Source organism: Pseudorasbora parva, chromosome 13, assembly GCF_024679245.1.
Source record: "Pseudorasbora parva isolate DD20220531a chromosome 13, ASM2467924v1, whole genome shotgun sequence".
NCBI classification, from domain to species: domain Eukaryota; kingdom Metazoa; phylum Chordata; class Actinopteri; order Cypriniformes; family Gobionidae; genus Pseudorasbora; species Pseudorasbora parva.
In genome coordinates this window covers 28,484,343-28,511,279 of record NC_090184.1, presented here as the reverse complement: position 1 = coordinate 28,511,279, position 26,937 = coordinate 28,484,343, and the positions used below count along the sequence as shown (strand labels likewise).

The 26,937-nt window shown below is 37.3% G+C and overlaps 1 protein-coding gene across 6 annotated transcripts; it reads left to right on the top strand.

Annotated features, from left to right (window-relative positions):
* The first annotated feature begins 241 nt into the window (after positions 1–241).
* ampd2b (adenosine monophosphate deaminase 2b) lies at positions 242–26,937 on the top strand. 6 transcript variants are annotated; one of them, XM_067413752.1, is made up of 19 exons: positions 242–525; positions 3,819–3,977; positions 12,980–13,101; positions 13,180–13,310; positions 14,986–15,054; positions 15,140–15,248; positions 16,391–16,580; positions 17,578–17,704; positions 17,795–17,884; positions 18,191–18,320; positions 18,441–18,635; positions 19,384–19,515; positions 19,629–19,792; positions 20,776–20,902; positions 21,344–21,507; positions 21,660–21,780; positions 21,971–22,144; positions 22,246–22,356; positions 25,966–26,937. In XM_067413752.1, exons 3-19 carry the CDS (start codon positions 13,072–13,074, stop codon positions 26,167–26,169), a joined length of 2,268 nt encoding a protein of 755 aa, XP_067269853.1. In that variant the 5' UTR covers positions 242–525; positions 3,819–3,977; positions 12,980–13,071; the 3' UTR covers positions 26,170–26,937. The 6 variants fall into 6 exon arrangements, with proteins under 6 accessions (XP_067269853.1, XP_067269852.1, XP_067269850.1 ...); XM_067413751.1 differs by having other exon boundaries at positions 12,977–13,101; XM_067413749.1 differs by lacking the exon at positions 3,819–3,977.

Genomic DNA, 26,937 nt, shown 5'->3' with positions numbered 1-26,937 from the left:
TGACTAAACTTTGAGCCCTGAGCCAGCGTACATGGCTTGTCATGTTTTCTCTCGTCTCGCTCGCTATGAGAAAGTGACATGAGGATTCCTTTACGATCATCACATTGCACTATTTGGATGCCCGCCGTACTCTCACTGTCACGTTCCACCTGGCTCTGAGGTTTCCATGGAAACCGTGCTGAGTGACAGCATGCAGGCAGCGTGTGCGAGTGGGCACTGGGAGGTGTGGGGAGGAGCCAGTTCTCCCACTGCAGCATCTGAAGAGTGGGGATCTCTCTCACACAAACACGCGCGCACACGCACACGCACACACCTGAACATCCTCCATACTGCATTCAGAGCCCCTCTGGACCGAGTGTGCCCCCCTCTTTCTTCCTCCCCTAAGGAATCCTCCGTGCTTTAACAAACCAGTGTTTTGTCCGTCTATTTGTGAATCTCCAGCCAAAATGTCTTCTAAGCTGCCTTCAGGCAAACCCACATCCCCTTTCAGGAAGAGAGGCAGTCTGCAGTATACAGCCAGTGGAGGTAAGTGGGTTTGTTTAAAAAAAAAAAAAAAAGGGTTTATAAAAGGGTGTGTATGAGTGCTGTGGAAATTTGATGGAAATGGAGAACATGCGGAATGCGTCGTTACATGTACATTTTTCATTTGTGTACGTTCGGTATTTCAGCATATTTCTATTTTGTTTTCTTTTCACGTTTAACGGCAAATGTAGTCTACATGAGAGTTATCCAGCCTCTGCATAATGTAGAAACTTTATACCTGTTGATTTGAGGGAAACTGTTGCAACTTTTACTGTCTCTCTTTCGAATGGCTCCCTGTAGACTTTAATCTTCACATAAATAGTCTCTATTTGAAGCAGAATAATAGCTCCTGAACCTGTTTTTGATATTTCTCTGAGAAGAAAGAGGAAGTTATGCATTAGACATCATTTCTGACCATAATTACATTGGCAGTACTTAGCTGATTGTGTTTCAGACCTCAATTCCTGAATATATTCATCCAGATAATGTTGGTGATTCAATTGGAAGAAAGCCAGACAGGGAAAATCAAACATGCACCTATTAGTGGCTGGTCTAGACCACATCCATAAATGCATGCAACACGATGTCTGTGGTCAGGCCAACATTGCGTAAGGCTTACATAAGATCCGATCCCAAAAAACATTTCACACCTCTCTCTTGCAGAAAAACTGTGAAGGGTTTTTATCATTTTATCATGCGGCAGAACACATTTAGTTAGGAGTTGCATGTATTTGTCAGTTGCTAGTGCCTCTGATGTTGTGGTTAAAACCTGAAACAGTGTTCTGGAAAGTGCATTTATGCCTGGTTGAGTGCAAAACCAGACCCAGATAAATGTTGAGTGTAAGACTCATTTGCCTTTCTGTGCCAGCATAATTTCCACAGCCTGAGGCACGAAACATTATCAGAAAGCATCTTCACCACAGAGATGGAGTAATTATCTGAGCATGGAGACTTAGCAGGTGGTATATTGCTGCTATCTTCAAAACATTGTTCTGAGAATACTAAATTAAAAGCGAATCCGTGCAGTTTCAGGCAACCACAGTTATTCTCATATGGGCTCAAAACAGCTCTCTTTCTCTCTTACCTGCAGACATGTATAGAAATAAATTATAGTCAGTGCTTTGCTTAAAATGAAACGTCCTTTAAATAGTTTTAGAGACACTAAGACACAATAATTCCTCTCTCATTTCAAGTGTCTGATTACTGAGAGCCTTGTGTGTTTTTACTGTGGCTCATTCTTGGCATTATTTGGATAAGAGGTCTCAATGAAAACATGAGGACGGATTAATAGTCCATCTTGCTTTGAGGAAATAACAGCTTTTAGATCCACATTCCTGGCACAGTCCATTAGGTTTAATGTTCCTGATTCTCCTGGGACATGTGTTGGTTTTTATCTTGTTGTAGACTTAACTTGCCTGACCATAACTTTGAAATTGAAACTTATGTGTACACTGTAATAAAATATTGTTGGTTTAACTTAAAGTAAGTAACCTGGTTGCATAACCTGGTTTAAGTTCATTGAAATAAAAAAATTCAGTTGATACAATGAAGGAAATTGGTTTAATAAATAGAAACTCAAAATATTGTTGTATCTAAACCACATAAAAATATGGTAAGGCGTTCTCGAATAACGCCTGAACAAATTCAATGAAGAGCATTGAGAATAAACATTGAGACCAGAGCCATTCCCAAAAGGTTTTTCAATGGCTCTGATTGAGAAGAATCTTGGTGCCATCACAAGCTTGACCTGAGGCTACATGCAGTGTTTCAGCACAGCGCTGTCTACTGGTAAGGAGAAATTAAAAATGCATATTTTTGTTTATAACTTCTAAACAGTTTGCCGAAAAATCATAAAACTGGTCTCTTTTAATTAATATTGTCCATTTTGCGGCAACTGTTTATGTCAAAAAGTTTTCGAACAGTATAACCTTTTGGTCAAAATTTATAATGAAATTTCATCAGCTTTTTTATCAATTTTGCCTTATTTTAACGACAAATCCTGATAGCTTCTTTGAGTCTTAACGAGAACAATGATTCCAATTATGCAATAATTTGGTGTCCGCCATTTTTAATTTCTTTTAAAACCTACTGTGTCAAACTCATCCTAGACCGTTTTTTCACCAAAATCGGCTCAGATCGTCTTCAGACCATGCCGCAAATAGTTATTAAAAGCTTTAATTGACCAAACCATTCTTGAATGATGCATCGACAAATTTGATGGCATGGTGCCAAGCTGATTCTGAGGCTGTAGCTCTGTAACGATTTGACATATTGACACCAAACTTTGTACAAACATTTTTCCTCACTGACAACACAACATCAATTTGGTAACTGTGCCACCTATTGGTCAAATCATATTACAAGTGATTGTATTTTTCAATACCATGTTGACTAAAATAATCTATATTGTCTTTAATTACTTATTGTTGCAGTTGCTCTGTAGCCCCCAGCCCGTTCTTTCTCATTGTGCCTTTGTGTGCTTGGTCCTTTAATTGCTGCTTGCAGCTATATTTATTATTTATATTTGTGAAGGTTATTTTTCTCTACATATGTTAAATGATTGTTGACATTAAAATTAGTTATCCACTTTATTTGATGTTCAGAGTCTGACCTAAACACATATTTGGACTTTTAAATAATCAGTAAAAATTGTAGATTGATGTGTAGTATAAATTATAGATTATTGTATTATGCATAATTATTGATTATTGTATTGGCCAAAATGTCCATATCTGCATCCATATTTTTTTCCTATATCAGATCTAGAGAATCACTGCATCATGGAAAAATAAAGCAAACATTTATCTCACATTTAGAGCTCTCTAATAACATACCTCGATTAACCTTTGAATAATAGTCGATGTACAATTATTATATATACAACTTATTTATAGCCGCTACCTGATGAGCGTTTTGGTATGAGTCACTTGAGGTCTGTACACAGAGCTCTTCTTGTTATGTCACTTGGGACCCTGTCTGTTACATTATGGTCTCTCAAAATGTTTCATAATGTATCGCCTTTTTGGCATATCTTGCTTATCTGAACAAAGGATGGACAAGATAAGGCTGACTTCATCGGCTCTTCTTGAGCTACTGTTAAAAAGGCATATCAGTGTGAGATAGTTTGCAAAAACTTTTTTCATCACTCTGCTTAAATTTGTGCTCTTCTTTATAACAGAAATATGAGCATTGTAGTAGAAGAACTTTGTCATAGTTCATGATTCAGCCTCCATCCTTTTCTATACCACACATAGAGGTTTTAAATGCTGTTGTGCTTTGAACTTTCATCCCTGCAGTGCCTCCCTTGCCTTTAGCGTGCGGTATGAGAGAGGAGGGATTCCTTAAAGGAGCACTTTTACTGCCTCCCCCTCAGCCACCATTTTGCTACTATTTAGAGCTGTTTTCTCCAAATCCACCCATCCATTTACTAGATTCCCAGGGACTTCATCCATGAGGTAGGAACATTTTGATTTCTAAAAGACCCTTGTGCTTTCACAACAGGTTAGTTTGAGTCATAATATAGTGTATGGGTACGTGAGTGTTTGTGGATTGAAATTTAGTGAAAGTTTAGGTTTTTTTCCCCTATGATCGTAACATCCAAAGAATGATCAGTTTTTCTTTTGTCCACTAGGTGGAACTAGCCACCTAGTGGACTATTTATATATTCTTTCCCTGAGTGATTGTTGACAATTTTATGTAAAAAGTAAATAATTAAACTAACTATTGAAAATTTTCTTCCTTATATATTTTGGTAACTCTTTACAATAATGTGTTAATGCATTAATTCTTGTGGGCTAATACTTACTGAGTTTGATAGCATTTATTAATATAAGTTAATGTTAATTTCATAAATATGCATTTTTAATTATAATAAATGTGTAAATATTTACACTGTAAAAAGTATAATAAAAGTATTATCTCGTATAACGTGTGTCTCTCTCTATACATATTTTTAGTTCACACTATGCACTAACTAATGCTACCTAATATATAATTTATATTGGTGGATTATGATGATTATTATTATTATTTTGAATTCTCTCCCAAACAAAGGGCTTCATCACAGAAACAAATTAAGCAATTGGCCTTCAGAGGCTCACAAAAACCTCATTCTCTGATGTCTTCATCAAAGCCCATTTCATCTAAAAGAGGAGCAGGATTCAGGGATGTTATTGTTCCCTCTGATTAAACAGCCTTAGATGTCAAAAATGCCTCTCAAACCGTCTGGCCACACGACAGAATCATTTACACTCAACAGTATGCTGAGGCAGTCTCTGATCAGTCATGTCCAATACTAGTTTCTGCAGTGACCTCTATTTTGGCTTCCAAGGGAGTCTCTCTTTCTCTATCCCTTTCTCAAAACATCCTCCAGCATTTTCACATGCACTGCAGTCATGCTAACGCGCCACAGAGCTGAAGGACGGGGGTGCAGAGAGATACTGTCAAGCTCACTCTGTAACAAAGACAGCAGTGATGCTGCTGAGCTCCCCCTGCCCCTGAAGTTCAGGTGGTACAGTCCAGCCATGTGTCAGAGATATTTAAATGAAAGGGGGCTGACAGTGGCCAGCCCAGACAGCTGGCAGGAACCAGGAAGAGGAGGGAGGGGAGAGTGGATGCTTCGGCTCCATCAGCTGTGTTTACTGTATGTATGTATGTGGGACAGATTCAATTGACAAGATAATATGTGTGAGCAAGTGAATGAATGAGTGAGAGACATGTTTTGCTGGAGATGTGTGTTGGTTTAGAAAGTGTAGCTTTGTGATATTCTTTTTATTCTGTCTGTCTTTCTTGTCTCTCTCTGACCTGTTTTGGGAGAATAACAGCAATAGTTTGCACATATCCTTTCATCTAGGACACTTATTTGCATCTATGTCTTTTCATTCTGTTTCTCTCCATCTCTAAGACCTCAGCTGTGTTTCTGTCTGCTCATGTTTTTCCTTTGGGAGTCATGCACTGCACGCGTGTGTGTGTGTGTGTGTGTGTGTGTGTGTGGGGGGGGGTGACATATGAGGACACAAATGTGTATAATGACATGGGTATGACACAGTTATTACAAGGAGAGGGTGAAATATGAGGACACTTTCGCCATGTCCCCACTTTTCAAAATGCTTATAAATCATAGAAGGTGAGTTTTTTTAGAAAGTAAAAATGCAGAATGTTTGCTTTGATGGCAAGGTTTAGGTTTAGGGGCAGTGTAAGGGGATAGAAAATACAGTTTGTACAGTATAAAAACCATTACGCCTATGATTGTCCTCATATGTCACAAAAACAAACGTGTGTGTGTGTGTGTGTGTGTGTGTGGCTTGTATTGATTGTCCTCAGTATTGTCCTGTTTTGAAGGTGTTGTGGTCAGTGATGTGTTTGACAGATTAAGTGGACCGTTAAAAGAGTAATAGAGAAGGATGCTGCTTGTATGAGGTTTGTGTCTGAGATTGTGTGTATTCAAAGAAAAAGAGGTTATGAGGCTTCCAGACCCTACTGGGAAATCCAGTTTAAGCTTAAATGGGTCTTGATTTCTACAATGCTGGTTTATAAAGGGTCTAAACTATGAGATTGTCTTGGATCAGCAACAAACCAGCTACCAAGTGGTTTCAACTTGGTTTTGGTCAACCAGCTAGTTCTAAAACGCAACCATTTTCCAACAGGGAACAAAAGAACAGGAGTTTATTAATCAAAAGGTAGAGTCTCTTTGACAATCTACTTCATGTATCTTGTCATGACTGGTGTTAAGTGAGTGAACAAAGTAGGGACAACATCTGGCCCTGATTTGAGTTAGCGAGGGAACTGTTAGTCTCAGCGTGGCTCAGTTTTGCTCAGGATTTCATAGTGTATGTCACAGTCAGCATTAGCATCAGTTGCTAATATCATTTCAGATTACACATCAGACATTGGAATGAAAGACTTTTCATCCAGACTCTCAGCTTTTGTGCGTATATGGCAGAAACTGATCTAAGGTAAGCTCTTGTATTCTGAGAGATTTCAGTCAGAACGTTTGTGATTAATATACCCCACTGTTCAAAAGTTTGAGGTCTATAAGATTTTTTATGCTTTTTTAAGTTTGTTATGCTCAACATGACTGCATTTGTTTGATCAGAAATACAGTAAAAACATTAATGTTGTGAAATATTACAATTTAATATAACTGTTTCTAAATATATATTTAAATGTAATTCATTCATGTGATGGTAAATCAGAATTTTCAGCATCATTACTCCAGTCTTCAGTCACATGATCCTTCAGAAATCATTCTAATATGATGATTTGATTCTCAAAAAACATTTCTTATTTTTATCAATGTTGAAAACAGTTGTAGTGCTTAATATTATTGTGAAAACTGTTATGGAACTTTTTATTCATACGTACAGAATTTAGTGGAAATCGAAATTGTTTTATACATTTGATCAGTTTAAATGCATAATGGTGAAGTATTATAATAATTTTATCTTACTGACCCCAACTTTGGAACGCTTGTTCTAAGCAGAATATATTTCAGTCCCACTTTGTATTAGTGTCCAATTCTCACTATTAACTACAACTGAAGACTTCAGATGCAAAAGCCTCTAAATCCATCTGACGGTTTTCTTTAAAATAAGCATTTTTGTCAGGATTCCATGTGTAGGTTTCTACCTAAGTATCAGTACTTCTAAATGGGCTGAGGGTGGGATTTAGTGGGTTTGAAGTGAAAGTATTTTATGAACGTATACTATATGCTGAGAGCATTCACTCAGCATCCTCATCTCTTTTTTGACCAAATGGCTTTTAGAGGCTTTTACATCTGCACTCTTCAACTTTTGCCTCAATAAACTTAGTAAGGTAGTTTTTAATGGAGTGTAGAATGTGGTCATGCAGAATAAGGCATTAATATGTGCTTTATTAGTACTAATGAACATCCAATATCCTAGTAATATGCATGCTAAAAAGCAATTACCGTATTTTCCGGACTATAAGTCGCACTTTTTTTCATAGTTTGGCTGGTCCTGCGACTTATAGTCAGGTGCGACTTATATATCAAATTTAATTCATACTGACTGACAAGAATAAACATATAGCCGCGTGAATGCGCTCTATGCTGCTCCTGTAGCCTAATATTTACTTAAAGACAACAACTTAGAAAGACTGAACACAAACAAAATGCCCCCATAAAGAAAATCGTATTCTGCAAAATACAAACAGCATGTAGTAAAACATGCAGCGGAGGACGATTCTCACAGCGTTCGTCTCGCGCGGCAGAGCCTCTCCCGGCAGAGAGTTCAAGCCTCTGTGGACTCGTTCCTTCAGCTCTGGCCATCTTGCTTACAGTCCGCAAGTAGATTTCTTTTTCTTCTTCATCACAATTAAAGTAACCTCTGCTTTTCGCCAGTCCCTTACAAGTTTCTCACTCACTTCAAACTTTCTTTCTTCTGCTCGGGTTATGCAGTGAAGCGGGCACGAGCGAGTGCACGCGAGCAGGTGCTCGCATGCGCGCGCGGGTGCTCGCGTGCTCGCATGCGCGCGGCTCCAGCTCTGCCCTAATGCGACTTATAGTCCAGTGCGACTTATATATGTTTTTTTCCGCGTCATGACGCATTTTTTGACTGATGCGACTTATACTCCGGAGCGACTTATAGTCCGGAAAATACGGTAGTTAATAGTGAGAACTGGACCTTAAACTAAAGTGTTAAAATATAACTGCTATTCAAATATGAAATACACACAAACAGATAAATACCCAAAATACACCAATATAAATAAGGCATTTTAAATGTGCTTGCAGACTAGGACGGGCCTGATCTTTGACCTCATCTCATGTGTCAGAGGCATTGGTCATGCATTGGTCCAATGCTGTTCTTATCTCTCAGCTCCATATCTCACTACACTGATTAATCACTTCTCCCATTCACAAATATGTGACATTTATAGACCCTCATTCTCGAATGTTTACCATCAGAATCAATAACTCAGTTTGTGTAGTTGTGCAACACTGAGGTTGAAGCTCAGCAGAAGAGGTTAGCCACTCAGACCGGTTGCGAGTGTTTTTCTGCTTTGCCATTTACTGTGTGTGGTGATCCTGTATGAAGGGGATGGTGATTATGTAACAAGCATGAAACTCCCAAAATACACCCATGAGAAGATTATATACGAGCCAGTGGATATATCAGTCTCCCTTCTGGCTTAGTGCTGTTCTATAGAGACACTCACATTAAAAATCCTGACAAAATCTCTTGCGATATTCTTCTTTATGACATGCTTTATGTAAACTTGCGGTTAATAAATGTGTAGGCTGTGATTAAATAAGTGTGAAAAAGGAAGAACGTGATTGTGAGGGGATGAGGTAGTGTATGTATCTCCTGCTGTGTCTATTTGTGTTGGGTGCTAATGAACTGTCATGGTCATAATTAGTCCACCCATCTGGGCCTGTGAAAAAGCCACCCTGATTTCAGCAATCTCCTAGACAATCCTTTCGTTATTACCTTCAATAAATTTACAGATAAGCACGTTGCACATTAACTTTGCCAGAACAGTAAAACGATGAGCAGCAAGGCCCTATAAAGCATTAGATAAACTACAGTAGAACGAGGGTTAGTATAATATTACTCTATTTCGGCAGCTATGGGCACATCCGGTGATACCAAACTTTAAATTATTCAGTTCTGCTCCTCTCGTTTGTGTTTGAGCGCTGTGGATAATTACAGTGGTGGTTAGTAATTAGTACTTGAGTCTAAGCAGACAGACGACAATTCCTACTTTTAGCAGGGAGAATGCGTGCATTATTTCAAATGGCACTGTTATAACAAAGTCTTTGTTGTTGAGGTTATGAATAGGAATCATGGTAAAGCTCTTTGAAAAACTACAGACTTAAGTTCCTTAGAGGATGACAGTGACTGAAGTTTGTTTACTGAGATTGTATTGTATCCCTAACAACTACTGTATTTATAGGCAGCCCAATAATATCTTCATATTTATTTTGTCACGGCATGTTTAATGCTTCTTTTGATTCTTTTTAAGCATGGAATTGATATGTAAAGATATTTTCTGAAGTATTTTTCTTCTTGTCTTGTTAACAATAAAAAGATATCCATTTACACTCTTTTTCACAAGTTTGAGGTCGAATTACAGTGAAATTATAGTGAAAACAGTCATATTATGAAAACGTATTGCAATTCAAAATAACAGTTTGGTAGTTTAATACAGGTGCTGTTCATATAATTAGAATCATAGTTGATTTATTTCACTAATTCCATTCAAAAAGTGAAACTTGTATATTATATTCATTCATTACACACAGACTGATATATTTCAAATATATATTTCTTTTCATTTTGATGATTATTACTAACAACTTAGGAAAATCAAAAATTTAGTATCTCAGAAAATGTTTATATTGTAAAAAGGTTCAATGTTGAAGACACCTGGTGTCACACTCTAATCAGCTAATTAACTCTAAACACCTGCAAAGGCCTTTAAATGGTCTCTCAGTCTAGTTCTGTAGGCTACATGAGGAAGACTGCTGACTTGACAGTTGTCCAAAAGCCAACCATTGACACAGAGAGGCGAAGGGTAGAAAAAAGTGTACAAACAATAGGCATAACCGCACCCTGGAGAAGATTGTGAAACAAAATCCATTAAAATGTGGGGGAGATTCACAAACAGTGGATTGCAGCTGGAGTCAGTGCTTCAAGAACCACTACAGCCGTATGCAAGACATGGGTTTCAGCTGTCACATTCCTTGTGTAAACCCTCTCTTGAACAATAGACAGCGTCTGAAGCGTCTCGCCGGGGCTAAAGACAAAAAGGACCGCTGAGGGGTCCAAAGTTATGTTCTCTGATGAAAGTAAATTTTGCATTTGCATTGGAAATCAGGGTCCTAGAGTTTGGGGGAAGACAGGAAAGGCACACAATCCACGTTGCTTGAGGTCCAGTGTGAAGTTTTCAGTCAGTGATGATTTGGGGTGCCATGTCATCTGCTGGTGTTGGTCCACTGAGTTTTCTGAGGTCCAAGGTCAACACAGCCATATACCAGGAGGTTTTAGAGCACTTCATGCTTCTTGCTGCTGACCAACTTTATGGAGATAAAGATTTCATTTTCCAATAGGACTTGTCACCTGCACACAGTGCCAAAGCAACCAGTACCTGATTTAAGGACCATGGTGTCCCTGTTCTTAATTGGCCAGCAAATTCACCTGACCTTAACCCTGTGGAAAATCTATGGGGTGTTGTGAAGTGGAAGATTCGATATCCCAGACCCAACAAGCAGAAGAGCTGTAGGCCACTATCAGAGCAACCTGGGCTCTCATTACACCTGAGCAGTGCCACAGACTGATCGACTCAATGCCACACCACATTGCTGCAGTCATTCAGGCAAAAGGAGTATTGAGTGCTATATATGCTCATACTTTTCATGTTCATACTTTTCAGTTGGCCAAAATTTCTAAAAAATCCTTTCTTTGTATTGGTGTTATGTAATATTCAAATTTTCCGAGATACTGAATTTGGGATTTTCTTTTTTTTTGTCATTTATAATCATCAAAATTAAAAGAAATAAACATTTAAAATATATCAGTCTGTGTGTAATGAATGAATGTATATAATATACAATTTTCACTTTTTGAATGGAATTACCGTAGTGAAATAAATCAACTTTTTGATAACATTTTAATTATATGACCAGCACCTGTATATTTCTGACAACATGCCCTAGTATCTTTTTTAATAAGATTGTTATCACATTTACATTATTTAGCTTCTCAAGTAAAATTAATTTAAGATATTTTTATTAAGCAATATTTTTACTAAATATTTTTTTTTTGCGTGTAGTGTCTGTACGGTAATAATTCAGTTCAGGAGTAGAACTGTAAAACCAGGAGATCAAAATAACAGGGATTAACAAGCACATACTGTGCATATACAGATTAAGAATTAAACAGCAAGGGTTTTAAACTACAAGAGTAAATGCTTATGCTGCTGTGATGAAAGAGCTTCCACAGACAGAAAAAAAAAACATGTTAAGTCCGTAGTAATTGTTTCGTCTCAGGGTTAAAATGGGAAGTTTCAGCTCTTCTTAATAAAACTGTGATGAATATGTCAATAATACACCAATGCTGAATTCATCACATGATCTCAGGATGAATTTATGCCCAGGAAACTGCTATTATCTGTATTGTAACTATTGCAGATACTGTAGCCCAGGCAAGTTTGCGCTGAACTGTACTGTAACTGCATTGGTACTGCAAACTATTTTGAGTTTTGCTACATTTTCAAATGTGCAGGAAGTTTAAGAATTCTGTTGATAGCTGTACCAGGGGAATTGTTTTTTACTTAGTCTGTTTCCTGTGTGACTTAACAGTGGGACGAGAAGTCCAGGTCTCTGCAGTGCAGGGGCTAGACATGGCTGCTTAATTATTCATCAGGCTTATGAATATTTGATCAAGCGTCAGAGTTTAGGACGATTGATATCACTCATGAGATGGAGCTATGGAACTCGAGCAGAAGGGTTGAGAGACACTCACTGTAAAGTAAAAGTGTTTGGAAGCATTTGTTTGTGAGGCAAAATATTATTGTGATATTTCTTGCTTATATTGTAACATATTGTACTTTATCATACTTTGGCTTACATTTCACTGCAAAAATGTTCACAATCAATATTTCTGTCCTGTTTTCATGTAAAATACCAAGATTATATATTTTAAAATATAAGAGTTAAAATATGCATTAACTTCATTATTTATGCTAAAAAAGCATCATTTATGCTTTCCCAATGGGGTACGAAAAACAAAAGTTTGAAGTCAGTAAGATTGCAAGGATGTATTAAAATGATCAAAAGTGAATTTTAACAATGTGCTACAAAAAATAATTTCTCATTGATCATGTGACACTGAACACTGGAGTAATGGAGTAATCAATTATTATTTTAAAATACATTAAAACTGTAATTTTCAATTGTAATAATATTTCATATTTGTACTGTTTTTCTACTAGATTTTTTAATCAAATAAATGCTTGCTGTGCATCAAAAGCATTAAAAATACCTCTAAATTTTTGAGACAGTACAGTGTATTGTTAAAATCTAAAACTTAATATCTTAATATTTTGCTTCAAGTAAATTAAATTATTTTTGAAGGTGTTTAGATATTGAGTGCAGAGATTTTTGGTCAGTGTAGAATTTGTGTGTGCACTAGATGCATTTGATGTATACTTGCCCACAAGTTAAGTGGGCATACTAAGATGGATGCCACCACACACTCACATACAAACTTGTCCTCCCACCTGAATGCTCCGTTGTTTTGTGAGACAAAAAGTTGTAGGACAACAGAAAAACAATGCTAAATATTGTACACATTACACAAGGTATTGCCATTATTCCTCAAACGGTTATCTCCAATAATCACATCTGCAAAATCAAAATGTTTTAAATATGCAAGTCCAACCAAGCCATATCTGTTGAAATATAAAAATCTCTTTCTCATTATCTTCTTAGTAGATCTCCGTGTTGGCCGACACCTCCTCACATCCCAGTATTCTTTGCCTGGCAACCCTGTAGCCAAACACGGCCACATTGATCTGCGCACATCCATGGATGGCAAATACAAAGAGATTGCCGAGGTAAACAAAGCAGAAATCAGTTGTCAGAGCAGTTTGTTTTCGCCGTTATGTAAATGTGTGTTTAATGTGCACATTTAGGAGCTGTTCTCCCGCAGCCTGGCTGAGAGCGAGATGCGGAGCGCTCCATATGAGTTCCCTGAGGAGAGCCCCATTGAGCAGCTGGAGGAGAGGCGGCACAGACTGGAGCGGCAAATTAGCCAGGATATCAAGTAGGCCACTACATCCCAACAACATGATACTCAACCATTAATAGTATCAGTAGTTCTCTTGAAACACAAGATTTCTGACCTTTCTTAATGTAAAAATTAAAAGAAATCCTTAACATTAACATCACCTCTATTTTTAACTTAAAATAACACAATAACCCCACAATTCTCTGTTGTTAAAGTCAAACGAAAAAGTCAAATTTGGAGTTTTTAAGAAAGTCATGCTTTGATTTAACAATGAGTGGCACATTAAATAAGGGATAATGTACACCCAGCTGGTTGTTATCTCAGAATAAACCCCTTCAGAGTGAGTGGGGTCCTGATCACTCTGTCGGGGTTTATTCTGCGATAACAACCGGCTGGGTGTACATTATCCCTCTTATTACACGGCTACTATTCTCAAATAAATTAGACACAAAATATTGTCTTAAGATTAAATATTTTATTAGCTCTTACGCAAAGCTTCCGCGAAGAAAAACAGTTCCAAACTGCTTTAAGCCTTTATTTATTGCTGCTAAATGTTGAAAATGAATGCTGAAAAGGTTAGTTCACCCAAAAATGAAACCAAACCTATGATTTACTCACCCTCAAGTCATTATAGGTGTATATGACATTCTTCTTTCAGACAAATACAATCGGAGTTATATTTAAAAAGTCCAGGCTGACGTTAATCCCAGCAGTAATTGTAGCTGTTTTTGATGTCCATAAAAAATGCAGCTGTCCATCAAATAATGCGCTCCACACGGCTCCGATGGGTTAATAGAGCCTTCTGATTCGAATCTAGGCGTTTTTGTAAGAAAAATATCTATATTAAAACTTTATAAAGGAAACCCGCCTTGAAGTTTTCCATTGTAGCCATGGTTGTTTAAGTATTTAACAGCCACAAGATGGCGCCAGCGTTAACCATAGAAGTAGTACCGGTCAAGATAACTCGTAGTACCCGGATGAGCGGGTGTTATCTGGAATACCGCTGGAATGTGCGATTGACCAATCAGAATCAAGTATTTCACAGAGCCGTGTAATAATTGCATTAAAAGTGACAGTAAAAAAATTACAATTATTAAGTTACAAAAGATTTATATTTCAAATAAATTGTTATTTTAAACTTTTTATTTCTCAAAGAATCCTGATCAAATGTATCAAAGTTCCCACAAACATGTATAAGCAGCAACTGTTTTTAACATCCAAAAATAATATGAATTTTGTTTCTTGAGCAGCAAATCATCATATTAGAATGATTTCTGAATGACTATGTGACTGAAGACTGGAGTAATGATCCTGAAATTTCAGCTTTGAAATATCAACATCACATGAATTAATTACATTTTAAAATATATTAAATTAATAAATATAAAATTATAGTATATTATGATAGAGAACAGTTATTTTAAATTGTAATAATATTATTGTTTTACTTCAAAAGCATTAAAAAATGCACCGACCCCAAACAGTTGAACGGTAGAGTAGTTGAGAAGCCTCTTGGGAACACAAGCATCCCATGCTGTAGTCCTGCAACGGAAACACACTATGCTTGTGTCAAAATATATAAGTGTTTTAAACTATGAACATCAAATGAACTCATCACTTCACATGCCAATATTAGTCCAGCATTCACTGCTCTGTATGCACATGTGACCTTTGATCCACAGTCAGTTAATTAAACGCCTTTTCTCTTGAGGTTTGAGCCTGATATCCTACTGCGAGCCAAACAGGACTTCATGAAAACAGACAGTGCAGCAGATCTGGAGTGAGTGCCTTTTAAGATGTTATGTGATGATTTATACGAGACCCAGTGTTTGTTACCTAATAATAACATCTCCTCTCTTTCTTAGGTATATGCAAGAACAGAGCCAGGAGCCCAAAGAAGTCTATCCCGAGAGAGAGCTCGTCCCTGAGAGAGAGTATCAGAGAGTCGCGATCTCTGGAGAGGAGAAATGCGGGGTAGTAACAGCTCCTGTTTTTCATTTTTCTGTTTTGTTTGTTTTACAAAAACAAGATGTTGTTGGCAGAATTGCAGCCATTATATAAACTCCTGAGGGAGAATTAATTTTCACACACACACATACACACACACACACACACACACGCGCCCAATTACACAAACCCCAGAGGGAAACATGAGGTGACAGCAACTGCAGAGGGGTTTTCAAACTGATGGAGAAAAATGAATTAAAACAGAGAAATACACTAATAACCATCAATATAAAACATTTAGAACAGATTTTCATATTTTTTCACCAAAATACTGTTTTATTTTGTGGATCTAAGTACAATTGAATGGTACATGGTAACTATTACATGCCCTTACCAATCATGGCCTTCTAATAATCCACTGAATTGGCTCTATCACCCTCTCTCCTCTCCACCTATCGCTGGTGTGTGGTGAGCGCACTGGTGCCGTTGTACTGTTGCTGCCTTCGCATCATCCAAGTGGATGCTGGACACTCGTGGTGGTTGAGGAGAGAGCCCTGACATGAGTATAAAGTGCTTTGGGTGTACAGTAGTACATATGAAAGCACTATTTAATTGCCTCATTCATTCATTCATTCACAAAAGTTTAGAAAGATATAAGTAGATGTACCGTAGGTCAATTTAAGCAATCATTTATTTGTGAGTCATACCAACAGCATGATTACAAGCATGGTATTGTTTTTAAATGAGTTCAATAATTAGGGTAATATAATATTCAGTAACTCACATTTCAGATATTGCAAGTAATTAATTAAATTAATTGAATATATACAGTTGTGGTCAGAATAATATATATATATATATATATAGCATATGGCTGAGCATCTAAATCATTGTTGAGTTTCTGAGGAATGAGGTTGTTTTCTTTCTGAATGATTTTTTATTTTGTAATTCATTGAGTGAATGATTCAGTGATTCAGAGCTTTAAACTTTTTTCTTTTTTCAATGAATCAGTGTTAAATTAAGTCGTGGCTGCTGGATTAACAATGTAACCTACAGAATGGGTAAAAAATCTGTACCTCTGATGGATGAATGGATGGATGGATAGAGGATAGATGATTTCTATGCAGACTATGTTAAGTGATGTTAAGTCTTCTTTTCTTACCCCCCAGGTTCCGTTCACTGACCTGCTAGATGCTGCTAAATGCGTGGTCAAAGCTCTGTTCATAAGAGAGAAGTACATCTCTCTGTCCATGCAGAGCTTCTGCAGGACCACAGTACGCTACTTGCAGGAGGAGCTGGGTGACCGACCCCTGGACCTCAACACCTTTGAGGAGATGCCTGAGTCCTCTGTATCTGCAAGTGGGTTGAATAAGAGCTTTCTGAAGGAAATATTCAGAGAACTGATGATTTATTTTCAGGATTTTCTGGCCAAAATGGTTTTGTATTCAATGTACAGTAAGAAAACAAACAAAAGCTAAATACTGAGTTTATACTCAGAAGAGACACACTGGATTGATCTGCATTTAAGAGAGTAGAATCATTTACTGCAAAGTTTTAATGTTTTCATGGAATCGTCTTCAGTTACTACAGAAACAACTGAAAGCAGGTGCTCTGGTTGCAAATGTGTAATGTTCATGAACCACACATTATCAGTTAAACCACAGCACAAATGTTTTTCTACTCATTAAAGCAGTAGTTTTTACTGCCACAATGACAAAAAGCACACTACAAGTAATTCATATGACTCAAGTGAGTTGTACAAAAGCGAGGAACAGAGTGAAATTATATTTTTATGCAAAGTCTTGACGTCCGCCCTAGCTTACCTTAATGTGTTCATGAGGAAAATAGCAAGATTTATGAACAAATTGTTATTTTTGATTGAGATGTTTTGAGTTAAATTCTTGATGCAGTTCACAAAATCGATTCAAATAATTTGTTCACATAATGAATATCGGTTGAGTTCTGCTCATTGATTGAACTGGTCTCCACGGTTAATTTCTCAATGAGGCAAAGCTTTATCAGTGATATAGTACATCTCAGCCTGTTCCTCTAACAAAGCTATCTTATCAATTAAAAAAATATGATGTCTTTATATCAAATTATATTCATTATATCGAAAATGGCCAGTATATTCTTTAAAAATTCATGTTTGAGTTTCATGGTTAATAAGACATGAGGGTGAATAAATGATGACAGAATTTAGATTTTTGGGCAAAATACTTCTTTAAACTCTACTTGACTTTAGTTCCAGTAGATATGGTTCTTATTATTGTAATAAGAATTTGAGTTCTGTATGGTCAGTATGCAGTTACAAAATGATTACATTTCCTTCTCTTACCTCCTGTGTTCTCCACAGATGCAACAGTCCATCCACCTGTGTCAGAAACCCACCCTTATGAGGGGTTTGACCCTGCCAACATGCCCCCTGGGTTGGGCTACACTTGCAAGATGGTGGATGGTGTTGTTCATGTATACACCCATAAGTAAGACGAGTTGCAATTCCCTAGAATTGAGTAGGCCTAATTGTTTTTACTTCATATATATTTTAAATGTTTTTTCGTAATGTCTATCAGTTCCTCAGAGCTGGACCTGCCGTACCCAGACCTGCAGGAATACATAGAGGATATGAACATGATGATGGCACTCATCATTAACGGGCCAGTGTGAGTTGTACTTGTTCTGATGCAGCAGATCCAGGAGAAGATGATCAAATTACTGAATGAAACCACTTATTCTGTACATGTGAGCTGATCCCTGAGCGAGATGCTTTGCTTAATTGAAATCATTATGTACTGACCTCAGTTTGAACCTGTGGGTGAAATGTAAAAATGAACTCATCCTGAACCAGTAATTAATTTGTAATGTGAATAATGCTAAGATGAAAAAGTGGCTAAGACTGTTTAAATCTGTTCCCAAAATCTGCTTTAGGTTTAGCATATGGATTTTTAATTGTATATTTTTTTCAACAGGAAATCTTTCTGCTATCGCCGACTGCAGTACCTGAGCTCCAAGTTCCAGATGCACGTTCTCCTAAACGAGATGAAAGAGTTGGCGGCACAGAAGAAGGTCCCTCACCGTGATTTCTACAACATCAGGAAGGTCCGCTGTTATTAACACAATAATTTAGCTCAAAATAATTGATTTAGTAGTTGTCACAGAAAAAAACTGATTATTTGACCTAGTAATGTAATTCTGGCTATTGACATTTCATTTCTTCAGGTGGACACACACATACATGCCTCATCCTGTATGAATCAGAAGCACCTCCTGCGCTTTATTAAAAGAGCCATAAAAAAATATCCTGGTGAAATCGTCCATGTAGAACAAGGCAGAGGACAGACCCTAACAGAGGTGTTTGAGAGCATGAACCTGACGGCCTTTGACCTCAGCGTAGACACTCTGGACATGCACGCGGTAAGAAATGTAGTTAAACACATGCCATAAGTGGTTGGAAAAAATACTTCTGAGAAAAGAGATAAAGTCGGCAGACCATGGACATTTATTGACATTTATTTTTAGATATTTAAGGACCGATTCGTACAAAGGTAATATTTTGAGCACACAGGCTCTTCATCAGATCGGTTGCATGCTCAAAATGTTATGTTATTGATCTTATTGATATAACAATTATTTAATAAAAATGTATAAAGTGACTATAAACAAAAATATAAAAATTAAAGGACAGAAAAGGACTGTTTCACACAGTATATGCCAGGGCAAATACCAAGTGGATGTTCCAAACTTTGTGGGATCTAGGTCACTCTCACTTAAAATATGTTTCACAGAGTTGCAGATCCAGTCGCATAAGCTTAGTGGATTTACACTTAGGTGAGAACTGAATAAGCGTATGAATGAACTGTTGTTCTCTACTGAATGCAAACGGTGGAACTAAATGAAGTTACACACAGTTTAATGGGTCCCTAGACCATTCGAATAAAAAGATATTCTTCTCTAAATTGTGTGGGAATAAGTAGGCTAGACATGGGAAAATGTTTTTTATGTTCTGAAAAAAAAATTAAAAAAATAATAATAATAAAAAAAAAAATATATATATATATATATATATATATATATATATATATATATTAAGCTTATTACAGACTTATTATATTTATAAAATTGCCATTTTAAATACTAAAAATATTCTCTTCCCCACATACAGGACCGTAACACATTCCACCGCTTTGATAAATTCAATTCCAAATACAATCCCATTGGAGAGTCCATCCTCCGAGAAATCTTTATTAAGACTGACAACCATATTGAGGGGAAATACTTTGGACACATAATCAAGGTATCAGCTGTTCCTTTTAATCTTTGAAACCAACAAAACAAGCATGTTGTTGAATTTGGTTTCATATGATTAAGTGCGCCCCCTGCTGATAGTTGTATGTTGGTGTGTTTCAGGAGGTGATGGCAGACCTGGAGGAGAGCAAATATCAGAATGTGGAGCTGCGTCTCTCCATCTATGGCCGCTCACGAGACGAATGGGATAAACTGGCTCAGTGGGCCGTCAAACACAAGGTTTATTCTGATAATGTGCGCTGGCTGGTGCAGGTGCCCCGGCTATTGTGAGTAAAGACCGTTAGGAAATAAAATTCTAAAATTTTTATAAAATTCAACTATATATATATGACATATATTTAAGAAAATAAGAAATTTCTTAAACATTTCTTATACATCACAACGATACTTTTAAACAACAATATACAGTTGTGATTTTAAAATGTTTAAGAAATATATATATATATATATATATATATATATATATATATATATATATATATATATATATATATATATATATATATATATATATATATATACACATATATATATATATATATATATATATATATATATATACATATATATATATATACTGTTCATATATATATACTGTATATTGTTGTTAAAAGTATCGTTGTGGTTTTAAAATGTTTAAGACATTTTTTAAGCTCATCAAGGCTGCATTTTTTAAAATCAGAAATACAGCAAAAAACAGTCATATTGTGGAAAAAAAATACAATTAAGCATAGCTGTTGTATAATTGAATATATTTTAAAATATAATTTATTCCAATGATGGTAAAGCTGAATTTTTGTTTTAGAAATTATTCTAATATGCAAATTCTTTGCTCAAGAATTTTTTTTTACATTTCTGTGTTCACTGTTAAAAACCATGATACATTTTTTCAGAATTTTTTTATGAATAAAACTGCCAGAAGAGCAGCTTTTATTTAAAATCCTTTATAACAATGGAAAATCCTTTGATGCCACTTTAGATAACTTTAGATGTGTCCTTCCTAAAAGCAATTGTTAAAAAATAAAATGATAAAATGTAAATTAATAACAATAATAAATAATAAAGATTTAATGATCCCAAACCTTTGAACTGTAGTGCGTATATTATTACTAAATTTAAAAGCACCTCAAATTAAACACCTAAATAAGTGGACTTTTTCCCCAAATGAATACCAATATTTTCACTGTATATGAAATATAAATGAAAAACATCACTAAGATACACAGATGTGGTGGTCTTTCCTCTGCAGTGATGTGTACCACACCAAGAAGCAGCTTTCTAACTTCCAGGAGATGCTAGAGAACATTTTTATGCCTCTGTTTGAAGCCACTGTCAATCCCAGCAGCCACCCACAGCTGTATCTCTTTCTGCAACATGTGAGTGAACTTTTTGTCATGTAATAAAGCTAGTTTTAATGTAAAATGATATGTAACTTTGCTACTGTGTCTTAAAAACCACACACATGTATAAATATTGCAGGTATGTTTAACTGCTTTCCTGTTTACTAACACTTACTAACTTTTCTGTAGAAAATACAATGTGGCCTAGTAATCCAAGGTTTCAAACCCTTTGATCATACATTTAATATTGTCCCTGTAATAAGACTACTGTATCGTAAGATACTTTAGATAAGAAAGTATCTGCCATGATAGTTTAAATTTTAACAGTGCATAAATCACAAGTGACTCAAAGGTCTCACTTTACGCAACAAAATAAAACCACCAGCATTTACCCTATGCCGCTTCAAATGAATACAACCAAATGATAAACAAGTATGGCCACAGTTTTATTTCATTGTGAGACTGAATGTTCTTCAGGTTGTCGGGTTTGATAGTGTGGATGATGAGTCCAAACCTGAGCATCACATCTTTAACCTGGACAGTCCAAAACCTGTGAACTGGACAGAGGAAGACAATCCTCCATACTCATATTATCTGTACTACATGTACGCAAATATGACAGTACTCAACCACGTGCGCAGGTATTTGATAAACACAAGTACACCTTTTGCTTTCCACACTACATTTGATTTTTTTGGTAAAAATTTACTTTAGAGATTTATGGGATAGGTTACTTAATATAAAGTTGATTTAGCTCCACAACAGTTTAAATGTCACTCATCTCTCCCGACAGGCAAAGGAACTTGAATTCGTTCGTATTACGTCCACACTGTGGAGAGGCAGGGCCTATTCACCACCTCGTGTCTGGATTTATGCTGTCAGAGAATATTTCCCATGGCCTACTTCTGAGAAAAGTAAAGACACTCTAAATACTTCTACTGAAATCTTGTTCATATTTGTTAAAATCACATCGTAACATAACTTAAATGTGCAGCTATTTAAACATTGATATCCTCTCTTCAACTTAGTGTGCTCACATCTTAAAGCCCCTTGCAAACAGTCAAGAGTTTATCAGTCCAGCCAGTGTTTGTGTATTTCCCTCAGGCTCCTGTACTGCAGTATCTGTATTACCTGGCTCAGATTGGCATCGCCATGTCCCCGCTCAGCAACAACAGCCTCTTCCTCAGTTACCATCGAAATCCCCTGCCTGAGTACCTGTCCAGAGGTCTCGTGGTGTCTCTGTCCACTGATGACCCTCTGCAGTTCCACTTCACAAAGGTTGCAAGCCAAACCATTCCAACAAATCTGATATTTTTCCCCATCGTTATTTCTTGTGTGAGGTCTGTAATAAGCTTAACCTATTGTTTGTGGTTGTTCAGGAGCCGCTGATGGAGGAGTACAGCATCGCTGCTCAGGTGTGGAAGCTGAGCTCATGTGACATGTGTGAGCTGGCCCGAAACAGTGTGCTCATGAGCGGATTTTCTCACCAGGTGCTCACATTTTTATACCTCTTTCAGCACCAATAGAAGTCATTTTCAGCAACACTTAGGTGCTAGTAGACAGTAAAGGTGATGATAAATGGGGCAACTTTTTGATCAATGTTGCTAGGCAATGCTGCTGTCAACGGGCAACCAGGTAAGACAAAGGGCAACTAATTAGGGCAATGGATTAGTTCTGATACATGGGGAAATGTTTTGCCCAAGCCAACATTGCTCTGCAACATTGCCCAGCAACATTGCTCTAAAAACTACCATCATGTATCAACACCTTAAAGGAACACGGCAACTTTTTAGAACTTTAGCTTATTTACCGTATTCCCCAGAGTTAGATGTCCATACATACCATTTTTATCTCCATGCGTGCCATAACTCTGTCTGACGCACCCACCGCTAGTCTAGCTTAGCACAAAGACTGAAGGTAAACGGCTCCATCTAGCCTACTGCTCATTAAGTGACAAAATAACCCCAACACTTTCCTATTTATATGTTGTTATGTGTATAGTTACAGTGTGTACTAAGACTGACGGGAACTTAAAAGTTGCTATTTTCTAGACCGATATGTTTTTTTACTGCTTACACGTTCACATGTCATATCCGATCTGTGCCACATGAGAGGAAAAAATCGGAATTGGGTCACTTGAACCATGCAGTGTAAATGGGGCCTAAGTGTGCTTTCACACCTGCCTCATTTAGTTCGGTTGAATCATACTAGAGTTCGTTTGGTCAGGTGTGAAAGCACCAATCGCACTCGGGTGCCACCAAAAGCGGTCCTAACAAGCGTACCAAGACCTCCTTGAAGAGGTGGTCTTGGTACGCTTTCAAAAAAACTCTAAAGCGGTTCGTTTGTGGTGAGAACATGATCCGACCTCGAACAGAAAAACTGCAAAAGTACTGATCATTTTTTTACTAAATCAATTGCCGTAGTCAGCTGCGCTGACATTATGTGCATGACATTACCTGATAGATCATTGGCAATATTTTCGGAAGATGAGCATGTTAATGCACACCTCCACTTGAAGTGACGTGACAAGTGATGAAATGAGATATTATTTAATGCATTAGGTACCATGATTTAACATCTAGACATGCTCTAAAATTGTATATTAATCTAGATAATTTCTACATACACAAAAGTTTGGGGTCTGTACTTTAAAAAAAAATATTTAGGCCTGGTTTGACAGGCAGCTTAAGCCAGGATTAGGCCTTAAAGTAAAGACATTTAAGTAGTTTTTATAAATGTACCTTAGAAAAAAAATACTGGTGTGCATCTTAAAAGGTTAGTTCACCCAAAAATGTAAATTCTGTCAATAATTACTTAGTTAAACCAGCTCAAAAATGCATTCTAGTTTGGGACTGGTTAAACCTTATCTGTGTAACTGGGGGTAGGATTTCCAGCTTTTAAAAGGTGAGGATAAATACTTCTCATACCTGTTGGCTGTTGTAACAAGAATGACTTACTTATGAGTTTAATGTCTCGGGGAATAATTAACTCAAAAGGGGTTTAATATTCAATATTCATAAATTTATGAATATAATTTGCCAGTCATTCATTACGTATTAAAAATTTTCCGATAGGGAAAATTGTTTAATTAAATACAAGTAACCCTTTATGAAATTGCTTGAAATTATCCTACTAAGTTCGTCCACCAAATTAGTAATAGACTTTTCAACTCAATTCTCCATAAGGGATCACTGCTTTACGAGCGCATAAGAAACATTAACTTTACTGATCAGGACAAGTTCAATATTTCAAATGGTCATACAGTTTACTTTACTAACATAGTAGCATAAGCAGTTAGGTAACTTAGATCGCAAGTTTCATTGACTTTGTGTATGTGGGAGAACAACAGACCCAACTCATTAAATGTCTTTCTGGAGGTTTAATAAACACAGACTAAAAATAACACTACGATTCACACAGAGAGTACACACTAAATATGCATCAAGAAAGTAGACATGTAGGTATTAACGAAAGAATACATAAAAGGGAATAATGAATAGACTGAAATTAGAGAGAGATAAAAGAGAGAGATGGGGGAGAGAGAGAGATGAGAAAGAGAGATGAGACAAAGCATTTAGAGGTAAAAACACAACTTTCCTTCAGTTCCACAACTACGACCTTCACGGAGCTTGTCCCAACGGGAAAATACACACCTTCTCTACAGCAGTATGAATTTTATAAGAAGAAGAATACTTGCATTTCTTTTAGTTTCGTTTTGGCTTCTCGCTTGTGTGTGTGTGTATATGTCTGCGTCTTAGGTAGTTCTCTCCGAGGTCGGGAGGTGACGTAGTTTTCCTTTAGCGGCGTTTCGGGTCTACCTCCTGAAGTAGCCCGTGGCTAGTAAGTTGATGGAACGAGGAACAAAGGATTGTTGAAGACGGAGTTTCCAGAAGAGTTCCGAGGAGAGTTTCAGAGGTCAAACCGGGAAGAAGTTTCAGAAGCGAAGAGGGGAAGAAGAGAGGGGAGTCAAGAGGGGAGATTGTGGTCTCCACTGGTCTTTTAAGAGAATTAATCCACGCCCCCTTCTGGCTAATTCACCCAATCCAGAGGGTGAATTCGGTAGCGGGAAAAGTTCTCTTTGTCTCATTTTATGGCCTATTTTGCATGTTCCTGAGGTGTCGTAAAGGGGTGTTGATTTTGTATGGTTTTACTCCCAAGTCGGCTAAACATATTAATGATACATTTCACAATCCCATTTTGTGCATCATTGAGTAAGTCAAAGAAATAGGAATATTTAGGTATCAAACACCTTATGGCTGGGAGATATTAAAACAGAGATACAATTTTACACAGGAATACAAGCATTTAAAATGAGCTTACATTGTTTCTATGCCATGACTGAGTAGGCCTGAGTCAAGGAGCATGCATATACACACCAAGCTACCTCGTATACAGTCTAGAATAGTCTTAATTAAAGCTTCATAAGGAATGTGTGTGTGTGTGAGTCCTTGTGTATTGACAGGAGCCTTGGCGCCTTTCGGTCTGGGGAATGAAAAAGGGGGGGGAAACAGGGTTCGAGTCGTGTGACCCGATCAGGGCCTGTGTTATTGGACGGGGTCGTAAAACTGCCGAAGTTGTCACTTCCCCCAGACTCTGTGGCGTGGCTCTTAATTTACATGCGGCTAAAAGCTACCCCCCCCCTTTTTACAATCAACACTGGGTTCCTCTTTGATCCTCATTGTAAGAGACCACAGACGCTACACTGTAGATCCAAAAACAACAGTATTGAGACACAAGTGTTTCTATCACTAGAGTCAAATTACAGTAGCTAGATGCCAACATGGGCACAATTGCATATATGCCCTCGTGCTCCAAAACCCTGACCAAAACAGTATATAAAGAAAAATATGACCCAGATTACATTACATTTTATACAGCTTCTCTTGCTTTGAGGATATTTGTGTCTCCCACTGTAGTCTCTGTGGTGAATTATTGACTGCCAAACACTTACTTAGCATACTTTTGGTACTGGGCTTGGTCGCACTTGACCAAACAGCCTCTTGTGCATCTTGAAGCCAAACCACTGAAACACACAATTAAAATACAAGGAACCAGTGAGGAAAGCATCTTACTAATGCATCCAAACGTTCTGTGTCAAGGTGAAAAGCTACTGGCTGGGGCCGCATTATCTGAAAGAGGGGCAGGAGGGCAACGACATCAGACGCACCAACGTTCCAGACATCCGTGTGGCGTACCGCTTCGAGACGCTGTGCGAGGAGCTGAATTTGATCACACAGGCTGTCCGGTCAGAGGTTGAAGAGCAGGGCTCCCTGTGCATGGCTGCAGGACCGGCCAGACGTTAGAGGCATCATACGCTTTCAATTATTCCACAAGTGCAGAGTGCGAGTGAAAAGTGAATCAGGGAAATGTGGGACAGTCATACTGAGTTTGATTCCACGTGTGTCCCTTTTTTCATTTGTTTTTATTTAGGTATTTGCTAGAAATGTACTGTAGTTATTTAGTTGTAAAGTGCAGGTTTAAAGCCCTGATCGCAGCAAACAGAACTGCACAAAGGAAATGCCAACGTTGTATTTGACAAAAGCACAAACATCTTGCAGAATCCCAACTGGAAACACACTTACAGTGTCTATGAAGGCTCCAGCATCAGGAAATCTCCCCCTTTGTTACTGTGGACCTTACACTGTCCATAACCTGCTGTCCAGCATGAAGATCAGTGAAATGGTTTACACCGTTATAGATAATGAACCGTCATTTGCTGTTGTTTGTACACTTGTTCTGAACAGTAACAGCCATAAGCATTGGTTCTGGCTATTCTATGTGAGCTCGAGTACCTACGCACATCTCTGTCATGAGCCGTCATAATCGTGTCATTAGAGTTTTTTCCTCCTTTATGTACTTGATTTTAACAGGTTCTGTTCTATTGTGTCCGTTATCGTGATATTATTTATTTTCCAGTGGTTGTATCCTTTGAGTCATTTGGCCATTTTTATTTGTGTCTGTAATTGAATAATTATTAGTGCTATTTATTGTAAATCAGACATGATATCAAAGTGAAGTTTATTTTTTCTGCCTTTTCTCTATCTCAAAATTAAAATATCATAATTCAGTGA